Below are 20,086 nucleotides of genomic sequence, written 5' to 3'. Positions count from 1 at the left end.
CAAAGATAGACAAGAAACTCAGCAAGGCAGAAACAAAGATTTTGGCGGTAGAATCTAAAGTGGGAGAAGTAAAATCTAGTCTGAGTAACAAAATTCAGTCTGTAAAAAATGAACTGGTCACAGACAGAGAGAAAAATGCAAAGTGTTTTGTTAATGTTAATAGTCAAATAGATACAGTTTGTGTAAATGTAAAAGCTATGGCAGTAGATCTTGAAAGTAGAGTAGGCTCGAAACTAAATGTTGTGAATGATAAAGTGGAAACAGTCAGTAATACAGTAAAACTCCACGAGATTGAAACTAAGACAGATGTTAGTGAATTAAAAAGTACAGTATCAGAGTTAAACCAAAAGTTTGAAATATTTGGCAATGATGTAGCTAACAAAAATTTTTCTATGAACACATGTACCTTATTATCCAATATTTCAGTTAAAAACTTTTCTAATGAGTGTAGTTTGCATCCTGTTGACTTTCTGCAGAGTTGTAGAGACAATTTTTTGCCCAATATGAGTGAAAGTTTCAAAATTAAGTTTGTTAAAAAATTTTTGGATGGGGAATCTTTATCATGGGCCAATCAAAATTTTTCTATGGACATGTCTTATGCAGAATTTGAAATTGAGTTCTTAAAACGGTTCTGGTCAGAAACTGAACAAGCCAGGATAAAGAGCGAGTTCCTGAATGGACCAAATTATAGAGAAACACAGGGGACTATGAAACAGTTTTGTAAGAATCAACTGAAGAAACTTGTACATTTGAGTAAACCCTTTGATGAGCTCACACAGATAAATGCTTTAAAGAGAAGGTTGCCAACAGATGTGCAATGGGACCTAGTGTATGGACCAGATGACAACATTGAACAATTTTTAAACTATGTGGACAAACTTGACAGGATTATAGACAAAGTGGGGAAATTAAAAAACTATTTCAATCACGCACAAAGAGGTGGGGATCATAGTTGGGGAAACACTAATTTTAACAGGAGGGAAAACGGTAGGCCCAACAACCATAGTTTTCATCATAGGGAACAAAATAGTCACAATATTAATAATAATTTCCATTCAAGGGAAAACTATAATTTCCATTCAAGAGGACAATCTGGGAACAATTGGAACAGAAGTAATAACAGGGAGTCTGAAAACAGGAATTGGCGTGAACATAGTGACACCAGGAGTCAAAATGCTATGGGAAGTCATGAAGTAAAAAACTAGCATGCGCTCCATTGTCGGTCCACAAGGTACGGGCGAAAAGCATAGATAATAGATGGACCAATAACAGTGACTACGTTGCACCAAGAGATACGTCTCAAGTAATGAGTAGTTATCTTATGAATGTGTACTACCCTCTAAACACAGTACCTGTTAAGAATGAACACATTGGTTATAATAAAGAGCCAGAGAAAATAATTGACTTAGTTGAATTTTATGAATGGGCAGAAGCTTGTAGTTTGTCAGAGGACCAGCAGGTTAACGATTTAAATGATTTAGGAATTGATGCACTGATGCAGGAATCAGGTGAGCAAATTGTTGACATTGATTTAACGAGCAAACTTGGGTGTGAAAGCAACATTTTAAGTTTTTGGGAGAGAGAGGTTGATGATTGTAGTATTTGGGAAAATGAAGATTTAATGATACATGATGATGGTGAAAAATATTTTGTTTGCTTGAAAGAGGAAATGGAGGCATTAGGTATTATGAGAGAAACTGATATGCATGTTGTAGATGTACCCAAGGACGTTATTAACAGTTTAAGTGGTGTTAATGCCAGTGTCACAACCAATAGGCTCTGTAATCCAACATCCTATGAAGGAACCTGGGCAGTAAAACTGACTGTGCAAGTAGGCTACCATTTGCAATGAACAAAAGTGAATTATTTTTTTATAATATGTGGCTAAATAGTGGTGCAATTAAAAATGATAGCAATTTTAGGAAAATGATTCTTAATATGTCTCAAATATTATATCCTGATTGGTGGCAAAACACTAAACATATTATTGTTGAACAACTGAAGGATAAATACCTTAGTGGTGAGCAATGTTATATGGGTGAAAATATTTGGATCAATGAAATTATCAATGCAAGTGACAGTGCTAATGATGTGTGTGTTAATGCAATGACCGTAGATAATAAAGGTGACAGTAATATAGGTACTTGTAAGTCAGAAAGTCATTGTTTCAGTGAAATTCAAAATGATTTATTGTATGAATATGTTCAGCCTGAAAAAGGTGATGATATAGGTAGTCCGTTCATTAGAGCAAAAGTTGGTACCTGGGAAAGCAAGTGCCTTATAGACACAGGGAGTCAGGTGTCAGGAATATCTGAAATTCTAAGCAAAAAGCTGAAGTGCGAGAAAGATTACATTGAAATGCCAGTCATTGGGGTGAAAATAAGAGGGGCTACAGGAAAACATAGTAAAACTGTGAAAAGACAAACTTTGTTATCTTTTACAATTGAGGGAGTCACATTTACACATGGATGCCTAATTATACCAGGCCTCAGTGAGGACTGTATTCTTGGGATGTCATGGATTCGGAGTGTAGATGCAAGATTTGACTGGGGAGGACAAAAACTTATCATAACAACACCAAATGGGGGGTGTATCTCCACCGAGTTTGTCAGATCAAATACAGTTTTGTGTAATGATAAATTTAACACGATAAATCTTGTAAAGGAGAAAAGATATGTTGACAAACACATAACAGAGCTAGATTTAAGTGAAGTAGATTTCAACACACTGGTAAACACAAAGATTTCTGAAGCTAGCAGTCTAAACAATGAGCAAAAACAGGAACTAGAGTCTTTGTTATGGGATACAGTGATGTCTTTAGCAACATTCCAGGGAAAGTTAGGGGTTACGAATGTACTTTGCAAGTAAGACCACATGACCCATTTTTCATAAAACCATATGGTGTGCCCATAGCAAAACGTACAGCAGTTGAGAAAGAATTACATAAGATGGAAGTGTGTGGCATTATTGAAAGGAGTATCAGTGCTTATAATAACCCTCTGGTAGTTGTGTCAAAGAGGGATGGGGGAGTGAGAATAGTTCTTGACTCCAGGCCTTTAAACAAGATCTTATACAGGGAAACAGACCACCCTGAAAACATTGATGAGCTGTTGCACAAGTTCAAGGACATAAAATTAATGTCAAGTCCAGACTTAACCTCAGGCTTTCACCAAGTACCCCTGGCACCCAAATCTAGGAAATACACTGCTTTTCTTTACAACGGCCGTTGCTATCAGTATTGTGTAGTCCCGTTTGGCTTGAACTCGTCGGTAGCAGAATTCATTAGAGCTTTAGACCATGTGCTTGGGCAGGAACTTGTATCCAAATTAGTGATTTATGTAGATGACATTTTAGTAACTGGACAAGATTGGAATGAGCATGTTGGGCTTTTAAGACAGGCATGTGAGAAACTTAGAAGAGGGGGAATGACACTAAAACTAGAAAAGTGCAAATTTGCTGTACCTGAGTTAAAATTTTTGGGACATGTCATAACAGAAAAAGGAATTTTGGCTGATCCATACAAAATTAAAGCTATTGCAGAGTTTCCTATACCCCGTAACAGAAAACAACTGAAATCATTTTATGGGCTATGTGGCTTCTACAGAAAATATGTAAGTAAACAAAGCTGAAACACACCCTGTCTAAGTAACTTGTTAAAGAAGGACACTGTTTGGATATGGAGTAAAGATTGTCAAGCGGCTTTTGACATAATAAAAAAGGAACTGTATAACCAGAACCTGTTACACAGACCAGATTTCAATTTGCCTTTCTGTTTACATACTGACAGCAGTGATTATGGGCTAGGTGCTGAATTATTTCAAGTAAAAGAAGTCAATGGGGAGACAGTTCATGCTACAATTGCATTTGCAAGCAGAATGTTACTGAAGCATGAAAAGAACTGTACAGTAACAGAAAAAGAGCTATTAGCCATACAGTGGTCATTTTCAAAATTCAGGACCTATTTACTTGGACATAAGGTAATAGTGTACTCTGATCATAAAGCCTTAAGCTATATACACGAATGCAAGCTCTATCATGATAGGCTTACAAGATGGGCATTGTATTTACAACAATTCATCTTTGAAATTAAGTATATTAACGGCACTGACAACATAGTTGTGGATGCTCTATCAAGGCTACCAGTAGGAGGGGAAACAGAAATTTTTGATCAGAATGAAGAAAAACAGTTTAAAACGAGATATATTAAAGTGGTCACAGATTGAAAAGTTGTTAAATCATTGTGTGATAAAATCAGGATGAACCACAACCGTGATGCAAATTGGAAATTAGTAAAGAGCTGTTTAGGGAAAAAGAACTATGAAAAATTAGATAAGTACTATAAGGTGTTTAAAGGTACTCTGTTTAGGAGAACTGACGAAGACTCGGACAATTCGAAACTATGCTGGCCTGAGGAGGAAGCTGAGAGGTTAATTAGATATACTCATGAGAGCTATGGTCACTATGGCATACAGAAGTGTATGCAGAAATTACAAGAAAACATATACTTCTACAATATGGCCAAGAAAGTTAGAAAAGAATTGTCAACTTGTGATAAGTGCCAACGAGTCAAAGTAAGTAACAGAAAATGTCAAGGTGAAATGCAAAACATTATTCCTGCACAACCTCTAGACTTAGTCGCTGTTGATTTCTATGGGCCTCTTCCAAGGAGTAGGAGTGGCCACTGCTACATTTTTGTCATGGTGGATGTATTTTCTAAACTAATCAAGTTGTATCCTGTCAGAAAAGCCACAGGTAAAGAGATAGTTACAAAAGTTGAAAAAGACTATTTCTTAAATGTTGGGAAACCAAAAGCAATCTTGTCGGATAACGGTTCTCAGTTTTTGTCAAAAGTTTGGAAAGCCTTTGTTGATAAATCGGGAATCAAACATGTTCAAATATCTGTATACAATCCATTGTCAAACCCAGCTGAGAGGTATATGCGCGAGATTGGTCGCTTGTGTCGCACATATTGCAGTCCTAAACATCCTACATGGTACGACCATGTACGAGACTTTGAAGATGTTATGAACAGCTTGCAGCACACTTCCACAGGATTTTCACCTTATGAAATTATGTTTCATCTAAAACCAGACAACATTATCACTGAACTCGTAGAATTTCTACCATGCACAATGATGACTATGCATGAACGTGAAGTCATAGTCAAAGAAACAATGATAAAACAGGGGGAAATTAGAAAAAGACGACATGATGGCAAGATCAAACCATCCAAGCGTAAAGTAGGAGATTATGTTTTAGTAAAATCACATGAGAAATCAAAAATTCTAACTTCTGAAATAAAGAAATTCTTTGATATATACATGGGTCCATTCGAGATTGTAGAGCATCCACATCCAAATGCATACCGGTTGGTGTATCCTAAACCCAGGAAAGTTCTCGGGCTGAGGAATATTATTTCGTTGAAATTGTATAAACAAAAGGGATAAGACTAGTCTGAGAAAGTTAAAAGGTGACTCAAACAAAAGTTTTTCACTAGAAATTTTGTATATAAAAAATTGTCTGATTTTGATACAGTTTTGTGCCCTTGAAAATGTTTATTATTTGTTTAATATGTATTCACTGTATGAAGTATTTGCAATGAATTTTCTGTGTAATATACTAGCCATGTTAGTTTTTGATATTTCTGTATGTTTATGCAATTTGATTGAAAGGCAGAGTCCTAATTACTACACACTTAAGTGCTTGAAATGTCCAACTCTACAAGGAGACAATCATTTTCAGTAAACCACATGAATTATTGTATATTTCTCTCTCAACCACTGCAAATGCAAAGGCAGTATAATGTCTCTGTGATAAGATATTTTACACCCAATATGTTAATGCATTTGTATTACATGTTTATTGAATTTATTAGTATTTAAAGAATCTTTTTTTTGACCAGTTCATATCTGTATAGTATTACTCAGACAGATACTGTAAACTTCTCCCACTAGATAAACATTACCAGAAGGTTAACTATGTATCCTAACCATGTACTTACATATAAATATTATGTAACCAAAAGGTGATCTCTGTATGTGATTTTTAGATAACATGACATTATAGTCAATGAAGCGATACAAACAGCTAAGCTTTGGAAACAGACGCACTGCAGGACAAGCAGAAATCAGACCTTTTAACGGAAGCCACCTATGTGCAGATGGACAATGTGGGACAGACTGTGAGTAGTGTGAAAAGTGGGCAACAAAAGAAAATAAAACAAGCCTGCAGTTAAAAGTTACAGTCTTTCAATGGTTTCATGTGAAGTGCTACAACATTATGGACTCTTCTAAGTGAAAATTGTGAATCTTCTTTCGTATTTCATTTACTCTAAGGTTAAAAATTGTATGTTTTCCTTTACTGAGTATAACAATTTCAGTGTTAGCATAATTCAAAGGAAACAGTCCTATTAAAAATTTTAATTTATTTAAAAACATATACTTGGCAGTTCCATTATTCTGGTGTCAGAATTTTGTTCGCATTTTCATACTTACAAAATTCTTGGGGGGCTATTGTAATGGAACTGACAAATAGACGTCATTTTATTTTATTATACACTAAAGTCGGGTTAAAAAAGCTTTTGCTTAAGATAATACTAAGTTACGTGTTGCGATCAATAATCGATATTGGGATTGTATGTTCTTTGTAGCTTATGACCGTGATCTTTGGTCTACAACGGGTTTTCGGGCACTTGAGTGTTGGCCGCGGTTCAGTGTAGTTGTGTATACAGTTTTGGCAATAAATGTGTTTTTGATACAAAGAAACCGTGGAATACTGCGTCATTTTTCGATAGTCCAGTAATAATTAAAAAACCCGCACCTTTTCTTGGACCCAGAGCAGCAAAGGAATCATCGCCTAGACAACGAGAAGCCATATGGACAACGCAGACTCAGCAGCATCAACAAAGGAGACATCATGGCCAGCTCTACTAAAGTACTATACAGCCATTAGCCACACCGTAATGGTGTCCTTATAGAGATAGCTTTTCCTGCACAGTAGAGCAGGTTCGTGACATGTTCCAGCACACATGATATGAAAACCCAGGACATTCTACCGTGTACTTGTATCAACAGAGTTTAGCAAAGAAAGTTGCTAACAAAGTAATGCCTATATATTTTATTACATAATAAATGATCTCAGTAAAAATACAGCCAAACTACTACAAATATAGCGAAACTACATTTGTACTACAAACATTACATATATATTTCCTCCATGTAATCGCAATATAAGAGGAAAATAAAAACTCATGATCACATTTAAACCCCTCATGAATGCATGGAACTAACAGCAACCATAAAAGGAATGTGACTGTAAAATTAATTAATTGACAGGAAATACTAGATTTTGACAACTGGTGGCTCAAATATGTTAGAACAAATGCTGATTGTTATAAGAGAATGGAAAAAAAAATATCTTGTTTGCTCCCAGTACCTTCAAAAATATACACTGACGGAAAAAAATCACAACACTGAACAATAATTAATGTAGAGCAATGGACTTTATCAGGAATACATTTGTGTAGGTAACATATTTAAGTGATTAAACTGCAGGATCACAGATTAATGCAAGTGCAAGATAAGCTATTATAAATGTGAAACACTGGTACGTTTATAATCGGTGTAAGTGCCAGAATGTTTGATGCAAGTATGCAAACGCTCATACATTGTTTTGTACAGGTGTTGGATGTCAGTTTATGAGACGAAGTTCCATGCATGTTGTACTTGGTCAGTCAAAATGCTATTTGTGGATGATGATGTTGTACAATGACATCCACTATGCACTCAATTGGAGACAGATCTGGTGACTGAGCAGGTCAAGGCAACATGTTGATACTCTGTACAGCATGTTGGGTTACAACAGTGGTATGTGGATGAGCGTTACCCTTTTGGAAAAAACCCTGGAATGTCAGTACAACAGGTCAAATAACCAGAGTGATGTACAAATTTGCAGTCAGGGTGTGTGGGACAAGCACGAGACTGCTCCTGCTGTCATATGAAATCACACTTCAGACCATAGCTCCAGTGCAGGTGCAGGTCCAGTGTCTAGCATGCCCTGGTTGACTGCAGGTCCTCAAGCATCCTTTTCCTAACCAACATATGACCATCACTGGTTCCAAGGCAGCAGAACCAGCTTTCATCAGAAAACACAACACCCTGCCCTCCAATGAGCTCTCACTTGACACCAATGACGTTGAAAATGGTGGTTGTTTGAGGTTAGAAGAATGCACACTACAGCGCCTCTGGCATGGAGCTGTTCTGGTTGTAACAAATTTGTAACAATTCATTGTGTCACTGTAGTGCCAAATGCTGCTCAAACTGCTGCTGTGCCAGAGCCCCATGTCGAACACAATGGTCATCCCCCTTGGCAGTGTGACGTGTTGCATGGTCATCCAGAGCCCAGTCTTCTTACGATCGTACATTCTCGTGACCACCATTGACAGTACACATGTACAACAGCTATATTTTTGACAAGTCTTTCTGCAATATCACACAAGGAATATCCAGCTGCTTGTAGTCCTCTTACACAACCTCATTCAAACTCAGTGAAGTGTTGATAGTGGCGTGTTTATCGCCTTAAAGACACTCTTGGCTAACATCAACTCACCACATCCTTCTCAAAGGTAACTAACACTCATGACCGTTATGGTGTGTATTTAACGCAAATGTGATTTGCATCCTCATAACGGTGCTACTTGTGTCAGCCTTATGCGACTAATGTGAAATCTGAATAGACATCATGTTTCAGATGTCTACAAGTCTATGTCATACAATTCCTCCTTTGCGAATTTTTTTCTGTTATTGTATGGTACAAACCGTTCTATCTGTATAATACCTGAAGAAAGGAGAGGTGGATGGGCTACTGTATGTTGATGATTAGCATGGCATACATTCTGTTTAAGAAAAAGGCACATGCCCATCATACCAGGATTAATGGACAGTATTCCAATGACCTACCCAATTTACCAAATACCTATTTCCACAATGAAGATGGAAGATGTAAAAAAGTCGTTGAAAATGTGCCTGCTGCAGTGAGATCACTCCACGAAGAATTACTTTCGGCCAGTGGTGGCTAAGTCATAGCTAAAGCACAGTTAATTATTATTGTTGTTAAAAGTAGTTTACGCTGTTTTGTTACATCATGAAGAAAGAAGTGCTAGTTTTGCAAGGTTCGCAGGAGAGCTTCTGTAAAGTTTGGAAAGTAGGAGACGAGGTACTGGCAAAGTAAAGCTGTGAGGACAGGTCGTGAGTCGTGCTTGGGTAGCTCAGATGGTAGAGCACTTGCCCGCGAAAGGCAAAGGTCCCGAGTTCGAGTCTCAGCCCAGCACACAGTTTTAATCTGCCAGGAAGTTTCATATCAGTGCACACTCCGCTGCAGAGTGAAAATCTCATTCTGGAAGTATTTGTATTGTTTGTCAGTTGTTGAAACCAAATAAGTCAATAAACTTTGAAAACATTAAAAATCAAAATGATGTACACTAAACTACTTCTCATTCAAAACTACTTCTCACCAACAATTCTCACCTTCTTTTACGAGTGCTTGATTTTCTGCCACTATGGCTAGTTCCATTTGCATCTTCAGGTGTTTTACTGACTGGTGGATTTGGTGTTTCACATTCCTTTTGCTTCACACTATCTGGTAGCTCCACTTCTTGTTCATCTTCTGTTTGTCTATTTCCTGGCTCAGCTTCCTTTCGTGGGTTTGTAATATCAGTGATAGTTTGCTTTATGACTTCCACCGTCTTCTTCAAAACACTAGAATTTTAAATATATGCAAGATAACATAAAAACTAAGTTTTTCCAGAAGAAATCACAGTATTTAGATAGCTTACACTGAAGAAAGAACAAGTGTCACTTTCAGTTAATGATTATTGAAATAATTGGAAGCTAGCGACTGGTCCCAATATCACACATACAGCACTAAGTACCTATGGCTACAGGGCTTCACTCGCATATTGGTAATAGAAGGTATAAACAAACTTTCTTTGTCAATCAGTCAATATATTAGTGAAAATTCTATCAAAATCCTTACAGCTGTTTCTGAGATGTGTTTTTACATACAGATAGAAAAATGCAGTGGTGGCTTTCTTTCTTCATAGTTCAGCCAATTTGCACAAAATATTTATAAATTATTCACCAAAGCCTTCTTTGTGAATGTTTATCTATTAGGAAAACCATTTCAAAATCTAAAGGTTAGCCTTCAAATATGGACAGAAAAATGTGGCAGGGAATTTTTTAAAGTTAGTGAAACCCCTACTTTACTTTTTTGTGCGGTCCAGAAAGAAAAAATGCGATACTGAGGATAATGCAGGATTGAAGTTAAACATTAAAACTCCAAAATATGAGCAAGAACATATGTAATTGGCACATAAGATTAAAAATCGTAATCCTCTCCAATAAACTGTATGTATAAAAACTGCAACCCAAAGTTTGGTACAGATTTATTGATGACATCTTCATCTTCATGATCTGGACACACAGTGAAGAACAACTCCAGAATTTCCTCTCCAACCTCAACTCCTTTGGTTCCATCAGATTCACCTGGTCCTACTCCAAATCCCATGCCACTTTCCTTGACATTGACCTCCATCTGTCCAATGGCCAGCTTCACACGTCCGCCCACATCAAACCCACCAACAAGCAACAGTACCTCCATTATGACAGCTGCCACCCATTCCACATCAAACGGTCCCATCCCTACAGCCTAGGTCTTCGTGGCAAATGAATCTGCTCCAGTCCATCCCTGAACCATTACACCAACAACCTGAAAACAGCTTTCGCATCCCCCAACTACCCTCCCAACCTGGTACAGAAGCAAATAACCAGAGCCACTTCCTCATCCCCTCAAACCCAGATCCTCCCACAGAAGAACCCCAAAAGTGCCCCACTTGTGACAGGATACTTTCCGGGACTGGATCAGACTCTGAATGTGGCTCTCCAGCAGGGATACGACTTCCTCAAATCCTGCCCTGAAATGAGATCCATCCTTCATGAAATCCTCCCCACTCCACCAAGAGTGTCTTTCCGCCACCCACCTAACCTTCATAACCTCTTAGTTCATCCCCATGAAATCCCCAATCCACCTTCCCTACCCTCTGGCTCCTACCCTTGTAACCGCCCCCGGTGTAAAACCTGCCCCCTGCACCCTCCCAACACCACCTACTCCAGGCCTGTAACCCAGAAGGTGTACATGATCAAAGGCAGAGCCACGTGTGAAAGCACCCACGTGATTTACCAACTGACCTGCCTACACTGTGAAGCTTTCTATGTGGGAATGACCAGCAACAAACTGTCCATTCGCATGAATGGATACAGGCAGACAGCGTTTGTTGGTAATGAGGATCACCCTGTGGCTAAACATGCCTTGGTGCACGGCCAGCACATCTTGGCACAGTGTTACACTGTCCGGGTTATCTGGATACTTCCCACTAACACCAACCTGTCAGAACTCCGGAGATGGGAACTTGCCCTTCAGTATATCCTCTCTTCTCGTTATCCGCCAGGCCTCAACCTCCGCTAATTTCAAGTTGCCGCCGCTCATACCTCACCTGTCTTTCAACAACATCTTTGCCTCTGTACTTCCGCCTCTACTGACATCTCTGCCCAAACTCTTTGCCTTTACAAATGTCTGCTTGTGTCTGTGTATGTGCGGATGGATGTGTGTGTGTGTGTGTGTGTGTGTGTGTGTGTGTGCGCGCGCGCACGCGCGAGTGTATATCTGTCCCTTTTTCCCCCTAAGGTAAGTCTTTCTGCTCCCACGATTGGAATGACTCGTTACCCTCAACCTACAATAGAGGTAAACCTTAACAGGAAAAAACGTAAAATCAGGGAATTTTTAGCATTGACCTTATGGGTTTTTCACAGGGGCTATGAATTTATGGCACAGAATGGCAAAAAACCTAAAATCAGAGAATGTAAACTCAAAGTCCCATTGCTTATTTATTACCATGCAAGATTTACTAAAGACAATGTTGCCTGCTCGTTGAAATTTGTAGCGATAAAAGAAATTAACAGCCATCAATGTCAATTATTTCTACAGATGTACCGTATTTACTCAAATCGAAGCCGCACTTTTTTTCCGGTTTTTGTAATCCAAAAAACCACCTGCGGCTTAGAACCGAGTGCAAAGTAAGCGGAAGTTCTGAGAAATGTTGGTAGGTGCTGCCACAACTAAATTCTGCCGTCGAATACATGTAGCGCTACGCAGGCATGCTTTGTAGGCACAAAGATAAATACTGTTGCCAAACCCTCTGCGTCAGTAAATAAATTAAAAAAAAAGGTGGAAGACGAGCCTTTTTCTCCGCCTCGAGTTTCGACCACTGCATTTTCATACATTATCCAACGAAGTAAATACAAAGTCCATATTGTCCATCTTCGAATGTAGCAGCATTTCAGTGTACTACGAAAATCCGACTGGCAAGACTGTTAGGGATGTTTGTCAATATGGCCAACTCTACGTTCTGAATTTTTTCCTACCTGTGCGGAGAGATGGTTCCCTATAGGAACTTTTATGAATTGTGAATCACATGCAGTATTCTCTTCACCATAAAGCCCGGTCCACACGCAACGATCTGTCTGCGCAGACATTGGCGCAGATGTCTGTACATGCAAAAGATCGCTGCAAATGTGGTGTGTTCACACGACACAAACCCCAATCTACTATTCGCCCGCCATATGTCGGTGTAGAAAAGAAATATCCGTGGCAAGCGACTTTGCTCCCCGTAAACGTCAAAAATTTAAATCTGTTATTTTGAAATATAGAAATGGAGGAAGTTCTGTTGTGGTCTGTGTTCGCAACTTGTGTTGCAAAAAACATTCAGGCCAACCGCAGGAAACAGAGAAGACGGTCAAAATGGTGTAGACAGTGGTTGCTAAAGCGGAAGCAGTTTTCTCACGTACATTTACTGCGAGAGTTGCAGGGCGAACCTGTTTTGTTTTACACACCTCGTGTTCCATTTCCTGGCACGTTGACACTCTAATTTCATCTTCAATTGTACTCCTGCTTGGTCTTGGCGTTTCTTGATCACTAAGAAAGCCAAGCAGATCATTGTTCTAAGATTAGTAGAACATCAATCCCAGAAGAACAAAGTGTTAATTCATTATTGCTACCTCCCACGAACAAATTGGAAGTTAATCGAATAATAAAAACAATGAAGAATGAAATGTCCTCAGGGATTGACGAGATACCTTGCTCAGTCATGATGAGATGTGCTAGTGTCATATCAGACCCACTCTCTCACATCATAAACATATCATTTTCAGAAGGTGTCTTTCCACAACGATTAAAAATTGCAAAAGTAAAACCATTGTATAAAAAGGGCAATATACATGAAGTGGGAAACTATAGACCAATAGCTTTATTATCGGTATTTTCAAAAGTAATAGAGACAGTCATGAAAAACAGAATTACAAATTACCTCAAGAAATTCAATCTACTGTCTGTAAACCAACATGGCTTTCGCAAAGGAATGAGTACAGAGTCAGCCGTCACCCAATTCATTGAAAATATTGTAACGGGGCTAGATAAGAACAACAGTACAATAGGAATAAATTTGGACCTCTCAAAGGCATTTGATACTGTCCAACATGATATCCTGCTAGACAAATTAGAATATGTCGGTATACGAGGAGTAGCTAAAAAGTGGTTTCAGTCATATCTCCATAATAGGAAACAGGTAGTAGAAATTGCAACAACAAACAGTGAAAACCAAAGTATTGTTTACAGATAGGATATTCAGATTGTGCCAATTCGGGTACCGCAGGGGAGTGTTCTAGGACCTCTCCTATTTCTTCTTTACATAAATGATATCAAGATTCCAGTAAATGGTACTCATATAACCCTGTTTGCGGATGACACAAACATTGTAGTAACTGACATAAACCGGGTATTGCCAACATCTGCAACCAGAGTTATAGAATATTTGCAAAATTGGTTTGAAGTGAACAAATTAACCATAAATATCTCTAAAACTAATTACATCCATTACAGGAAAGCAAAGTCACACTCTGATCTAGACCTCAGAATACAAAATAAAGAAATTGTGAGAGTTGCTACCACAAAATTCTTAGGTGTACATGTAGATGAAAATTTAGACTGGAAATCCCATATCCTGTGTCTCTCGCATAAGTTAAGCTCTGCTTGCTTTGCTTTACGCGTTATTAGCTTTGTATGTAGCAGGGAATGTAGCAGAGCTGTTTACTTTGCTTATATACATTCTGCTATTACCTATGGCCTCATCTTCTGAGGTCATAGTAAGAAAAATCTCAAAACCATCTTCACTCTACAAAAACGAGCTGTTTGAATAATTACCAACAGTTCAAGGCTAACTCCTTCAAAGCAATTATTTAAACAGCTGAATATTCTACCCCTACTGTGCCTCTATATACAGAAAAGCGTAATTAATGTAAAACGAAATATTAACAATTTCCAATCCAACTTGGATCAACATACTTACAACACAAGAAAGTGCAATGACATTCATATAAAAAGAGTTAACAAGGTTTTGGCGCAGAAACAAACAAAACATAGAAGGAAGCAGATTGTATAACAAACTACCGGTAAAGATAAAAGAAATAAAAAAACTGTCTTCATTTAAAGAAGCAGTATTCAAATTTTTAATGACCAACTGCTATTATAGTGTAAAAGAATACCTGAAATAGTTTCATACTAAACAATTATATTTATGTACTTTGTGCCAATAGTAATTTTTTATCTGACTGTTGCTATGATATAAATAAATAATATGTACAAAAGTGCTAGAATTGTATGTGTTATTTCTAAATATCAACTGTGTATTCCATGTAAAAAGTCTTTCTCATACATAAATGTAAATAATCACTAGACTGAACAAACAGCTGTTTCGCGCCAGATTTGCGGCGCTCTCCTGTCCACACGCTCCAACTTGTCTGCGCGGATGTAGTTTGAACCCACAGATTTGAGAGGTTTCGCTCAAACCTCCAACTCCAACTTCCAGGTTTGTACACACGTCAGGTTGGTGCAAATCTTCCGTCCACACACAACGATCTGTCTGCGCAGATGTGATGTGCGCAGACAGATCGTTGCGTGTGGACGGGCCTTAAGAATAATACGAATATAAACATTTTGCCATGTATTCTTTTATGTTTGCTGCTAACTCACTTAAAACCTGTGTGCCTAATAAACTACGAAACTAGAGTGAGGCAACAGCTGATGCGGAAGAATATACATATCATGTCATGTTTATATTCGTATTATTCTTACGCCTAATAGTGATACAGTCAGAAATGAAGCACGGCAATTGACTACATTTTTAAATCTAAGATGTCTAATTTCAGTGCAGAATGTAATGTACTAAAGAGGCATCTGCAAAGATTTTCAAACGGAGAAAAATTTTCGCTAAACTCTCATTCAGAACATCTTCTATCATGCGCTGTCTATTATTTGGTTCTTGTTGATCATTATCAAAGAAAGCAGCACTGTAAGTAACAACAAATAGGAGTCTCTTGCCATTGTTTCTAATGAGACGATTCCTCCCTCTCTCTCTCTCTTTTTTTTAAGCGGCGGTAGTGTGCACAAAAGCAAGCCATGCCGCGATCGGCGACAGGTCATAAACACTCATTATCAGAATGCGACAAACAATGCATGACACAGTACAGTAATGCATTTTCAGCTTAGAGTGACGTAAACAACTATAACAAAGAGAACGGCACTTATCAGATCAAAGAAAAATAAGCAATCAATTCAAACCAGACGAAGTACACGAAAAAGGAAGAGTATTCGTATAAATACGGATGGAGCACCTGACGCATAGCAATGGCTACCTGGTAAAGCTTGACTGCTAAGCTTACGACTCGAACCAAACTACTGTAGCTGTATCGTCATTCATTCGACCTAAATTGTGTCTCATATTACAATGGACCAACTTTGTTTCGATTTGGAGGTGCAGCCTAAAACTTTTCTCTCCCCTTGAATTTCGAGTTTCAAATTTCAGGTACGGGTTAGATTTGGGAAATTTTTTTTCCTTCATTTCGAGTCTCATTTTTCAGGTGCAGCTTAGATTCGAGTAAATACAGTAGTGACTCCCAACAGTGTTCTAGTCAAGAAAATTCTTAGACTTTCTGGTGAAACAAAGTGATAATGGCTCTGACACCAGTGTACAGAAAAATGTGTAAAATGTCTACGTTTCGTGAAAAGACTGCAACAACGAAACAAAATGTGAAACAGCACACCTCTTACACCATTAGCAGGACCTTTGGATTGTTCCTCCCATCACAAAAGATGGCCATGAAAGTAGTGCCCCCCCCCCCCCCTCTCTCTCTCTCTCTCTCTCTCTCTCTCTCTCTCTCTCTCTCTCTCTCTCTCTCTCTGTGTGTGTGTGTGTGTGTGTGTGTGTGTGTGTGTGTGTGTGTGTGAGTGTGAGTGTGTGTGTGAAACAAGCGATTTTAACATCATCAAGGTGGGAGTTTTGCAACTTCACAACAAATTTGTAAATGGATATTCATGTTATGTATACTCTGTAGTGCTGCAGCTATTTTTTGGCCCTACTGGGGAAACAGCAGTTCTGCAGCAGCTGTGTTGAAAGCTCTGACATGCTCTGAGGCACTGGTATGTCAATTTCACCAACAGGTCCATCTACCCACCACAAGGTGGGCCAGGCCGCCCCTTGCAATCCTGGCAGTGAAGCAGAAATGCAGTGCAGCTGTGGGAGGGGTTACTACATTGTTGTGTCACTGAAGCACCAATTTGTATGTTATTGGAAGCACTGCACCTGCATAACAAACATGCCCTTGACTAGTACAAACAGCCATTGATTTTAGCAGATATGAGCATTCTGGCAGCACCCACCACAATGCAGGGATTATGCTAGTCACCACCAGATTATGGGTCAACAAGCAGTTGCCAGACCATCTCCCAGTACCAAGTCCACCACCTGGTGAATTAGCGATGTGCAGTGGATAAGCTGCCTCCAGGCTCTCTAAAGCCGTAGCTAAACTTCTGCCTTGGAGGGCAGCAGTTTGTGCCTGGCGTGGAAGGGCCAACTTCACATCAACAAACGGACAAGTGCTCCACCACCTGCCATCGCCACCCACAGGGATGATCAGGTCTTCTGGGTCCTGGTGGCCCTCTCAAGAATTCTGACCATCGGCAGTTGCCACATAATGTCAAACTGTGCAAAATCGGGGATGCATTGCTAAGCGTACTAAATAAGTGTCACCATTGCTGGGCACTGACATCACATTCAGCAATACTGTTGGCAGTTGTTGGCAGCCTGCTTCCATAGCTGTCAGCACGGCCTCCACACCTGAGAGGGTTGTCTGTGGTATCACAGCACTATGAATATTGTAGCAAATGCTGAATACAAGTGTTTTATCCTCCAGCTGTCTTGTGCTATATGAACCACCAGAGTTTGGCTAGTGCTGTACATGATATGTGCTTATTTCAATACCATTGTTATGCATGTGTCTTTTTGGTACGGTTATCATGTCTGACAAAATGCGAAATAAAAGCACTGGACCCAGGATTCAGGATCCAGACACACCAAGAAAGAAAGCCCGACAAGGAACTGGACAGTTGTGGTGCAGTAACAGCGAACAATTCGGGTACAATGCTGAGTGCTCTGCTTGCTGGAAACCAGCTCCACACATGAAGTCTCAACTGACAAGTAATAGTAATCACACTATAATAATTGTTGTTTTTTAAGCAATTAAAACATATTGGGCAGTTAAAAATGAGAGCGAAAGTTTGACGTAATGATGTGTGGAAGGATGAATGAGTACAGATGGTCAAGAAAGCAATGTAGAGTAACCGTAAAGCCTCTGAACTTTGCAGTTCAAGCTATGTAATGTTAAGAAGGAAACAGTAAATAATATATGTTTTTGCCATGTAAATGAAATCTTTTGTTGTAGACCGGTCACAGGAGATACCCAGGGCTGAGTTTTCCCTAAGTTGGTAGCCACGTAGTACCACGCCTATTTTTTGGGCACTATTGAGAAAATAGCAGCTCTGCTAAGTCTGTGTTGAAAGCACTGGACAGCTGATGGGTGATGAGTAACTGCCATGCTGATTTCATGAACAGGCTTGTTTTCCCGCCAGAAGGTGGGCCAGGTTCCGCCCTGTGATCCTGGTGACATAGCAGAAGTGCAGCGCAGCTGTGGGGCTGGACTGGGTGTTACTGTTACATTTAGCTACGTAGGTGTTGATTCATACATGGTTAGAAGCATTGCATCAGTGTAACAAATGTCCTACTAACCCACATAAATACTCATTGGTTTTAGCAGTGATATGAGCAGTCGGGCAGCACCCACTACAATGCGAGGGCCATGCCAGTGATAACCAGGTTATGGATCAAAAAGCAGGCAATGCTGGTCTGGTCCGACACATCTAACAGACCAGATCCCAGAAGTAACAAGGAACCCATTGAGTGTGAGGTTGCAACTTCAATCTCTAGTAAGGCTTATTTGAAAGTGTTGTGTTAACAATTATGACAGGAATAACATTAACTGCTACTAATTCACCATCTGTATCAGGAGAGGGACAGAAAATGAGTGTCAACGAGGTGCAGAGATCAACCTTCTATGGGAAGTATGAATTACACTTCACAAAATGGACATTGTCAATATTCAAGAAATGTTCAAAACAAACCATTAATTTGCACCACAAACACTGAATGAAAAATGGCATACCAAGTGATCACAATGGTTCGGTCTATCAAGACTGAAGGTGGACTCCTTGGGAGTTAAAAACTGGTGGTGGTGGTGGTTAGTGTTTAACGTCCCGTCGACAACGAGGTCATTGGAGACGGAGCGCAAGCTCGGGTTAGGGAAGGATTGGGAAGGAAATCGGCCGTGCCCTTTCAAAGGAACCATCCCGGCATTTGCCTGAAACGATTTAGGGAAATCACGGAAAACCTAAATCAGGATGGCCGGAGACGGGATTGAACTGTCGTCCTCCCGAATGCGAGTCCAGTGTGCTAGCCACTGCGCCACCTCGCTCGGTGGAGTTAAAAACTGTGCAGGACATTCAGCTAGCTATACACTCTTTCAGAATGCATATCGAATCATACTGATGTAACAGGGTGATGCGAACTGATGGGATGTGATGGCATGCAACTGAAAGCGAAAAAGTCTGTCGAGGAGCTTATCATGAAACTGGCTACCCTTTAAGGTGCAGTTGCAGATGGTGTGATAAACTATAGGCACATAAAAAAAAACTATAGGCACATAAAAAAATCCAGAATCTGAATTTGTCTAGTGGTTTCAGGTTGTGAGAACTGTGATGCCACACACTTTTCAGGAGGGATAGTTTGCTCTAAAGGAGTATGATCTTTATACACAGACTAGGAATCAAGCAAAAGCAATTTATTTAGCCAGTTATTCCCCAACAGCAGTGATCACACCACAGTTGTAACTCTCTTATGTCATTTTCCCACTCTTGCTTGCTGTGATGTAAATATTCCCTACTGACCTTGCAAGATCATGCACACGCAAAAGAATCATAGGGGGCAAAGCACAATGAACTTCTTGTCGCAGAACAATAAATACCTTTCCAGCCAATTTACCATCCAGATTAGTAGTTGGCATAATTGTCTATGAATGTGTTAAGGCACTGATGTTAGTTGATCTCAATACAACTCTGTTGGTACCTTTAATTTCCAGGGTTCCTTTCATATGCATTTCCCCTTCAAATCCTGACTGGTTGGAGTTGAAAACAAATTCTTTACTGAACAATGGAGTAAGTTTGTTTATATCATGTATATATATTTTTGGGCCAGTTCCACAGTTTGTTGTACATCGTCAAACTGACGCTTTATTTGAAATTTCATTATTTTAGATCTATCATTCCTGTAGCACTGTTTGAAGTTATGCAACCACCCACTGCCTCCCTTGGAATCGCAGTAATCTATGTCACATGCAATTTAATGTGCATAACTTAGTAGGTCACTATCATGTACATCCTATAAATTACCTCGAGCATGCTTGAAATGCACAAACACTAGTTTTTGTAACAAGTGCACCTTGTCCTGCCTTGAATATCCGTAGTTTTTCTTATGTACTATGAGGTCATATAGCTGTGGACTTATTCGAAATCTGTTCATAATTGTTTTTTA

At 39.3% G+C, this 20,086-nt stretch overlaps 1 protein-coding gene across 2 annotated transcripts in view; it reads right to left on the bottom strand.

Annotated features, from left to right (window-relative positions):
* Positions 1–20,086, bottom strand: part of LOC124795250 (condensin-2 complex subunit G2-like) — a 296,139-nt gene that overhangs the window by 5,953 nt on the left and 270,100 nt on the right. For both annotated transcript variants that reach the window (XM_047259188.1, XM_047259187.1), the window contains one exon: positions 9,525–9,755. In XM_047259188.1, the coding sequence (XP_047115144.1) occupies positions 9,525–9,755 (231 nt within the window). The remainder of the gene's footprint in view (positions 1–9,524; positions 9,756–20,086) is intronic.

The sequence above is a fragment of the Schistocerca piceifrons genome, chromosome 4, assembly GCF_021461385.2.
Source record: "Schistocerca piceifrons isolate TAMUIC-IGC-003096 chromosome 4, iqSchPice1.1, whole genome shotgun sequence".
Lineage (NCBI taxonomy): Eukaryota > Metazoa > Arthropoda > Insecta > Orthoptera > Acrididae > Schistocerca > Schistocerca piceifrons.
Note: the sequence above shows the minus strand (reverse complement) of the source record. Positions and strands in the feature narration are given on the sequence as shown.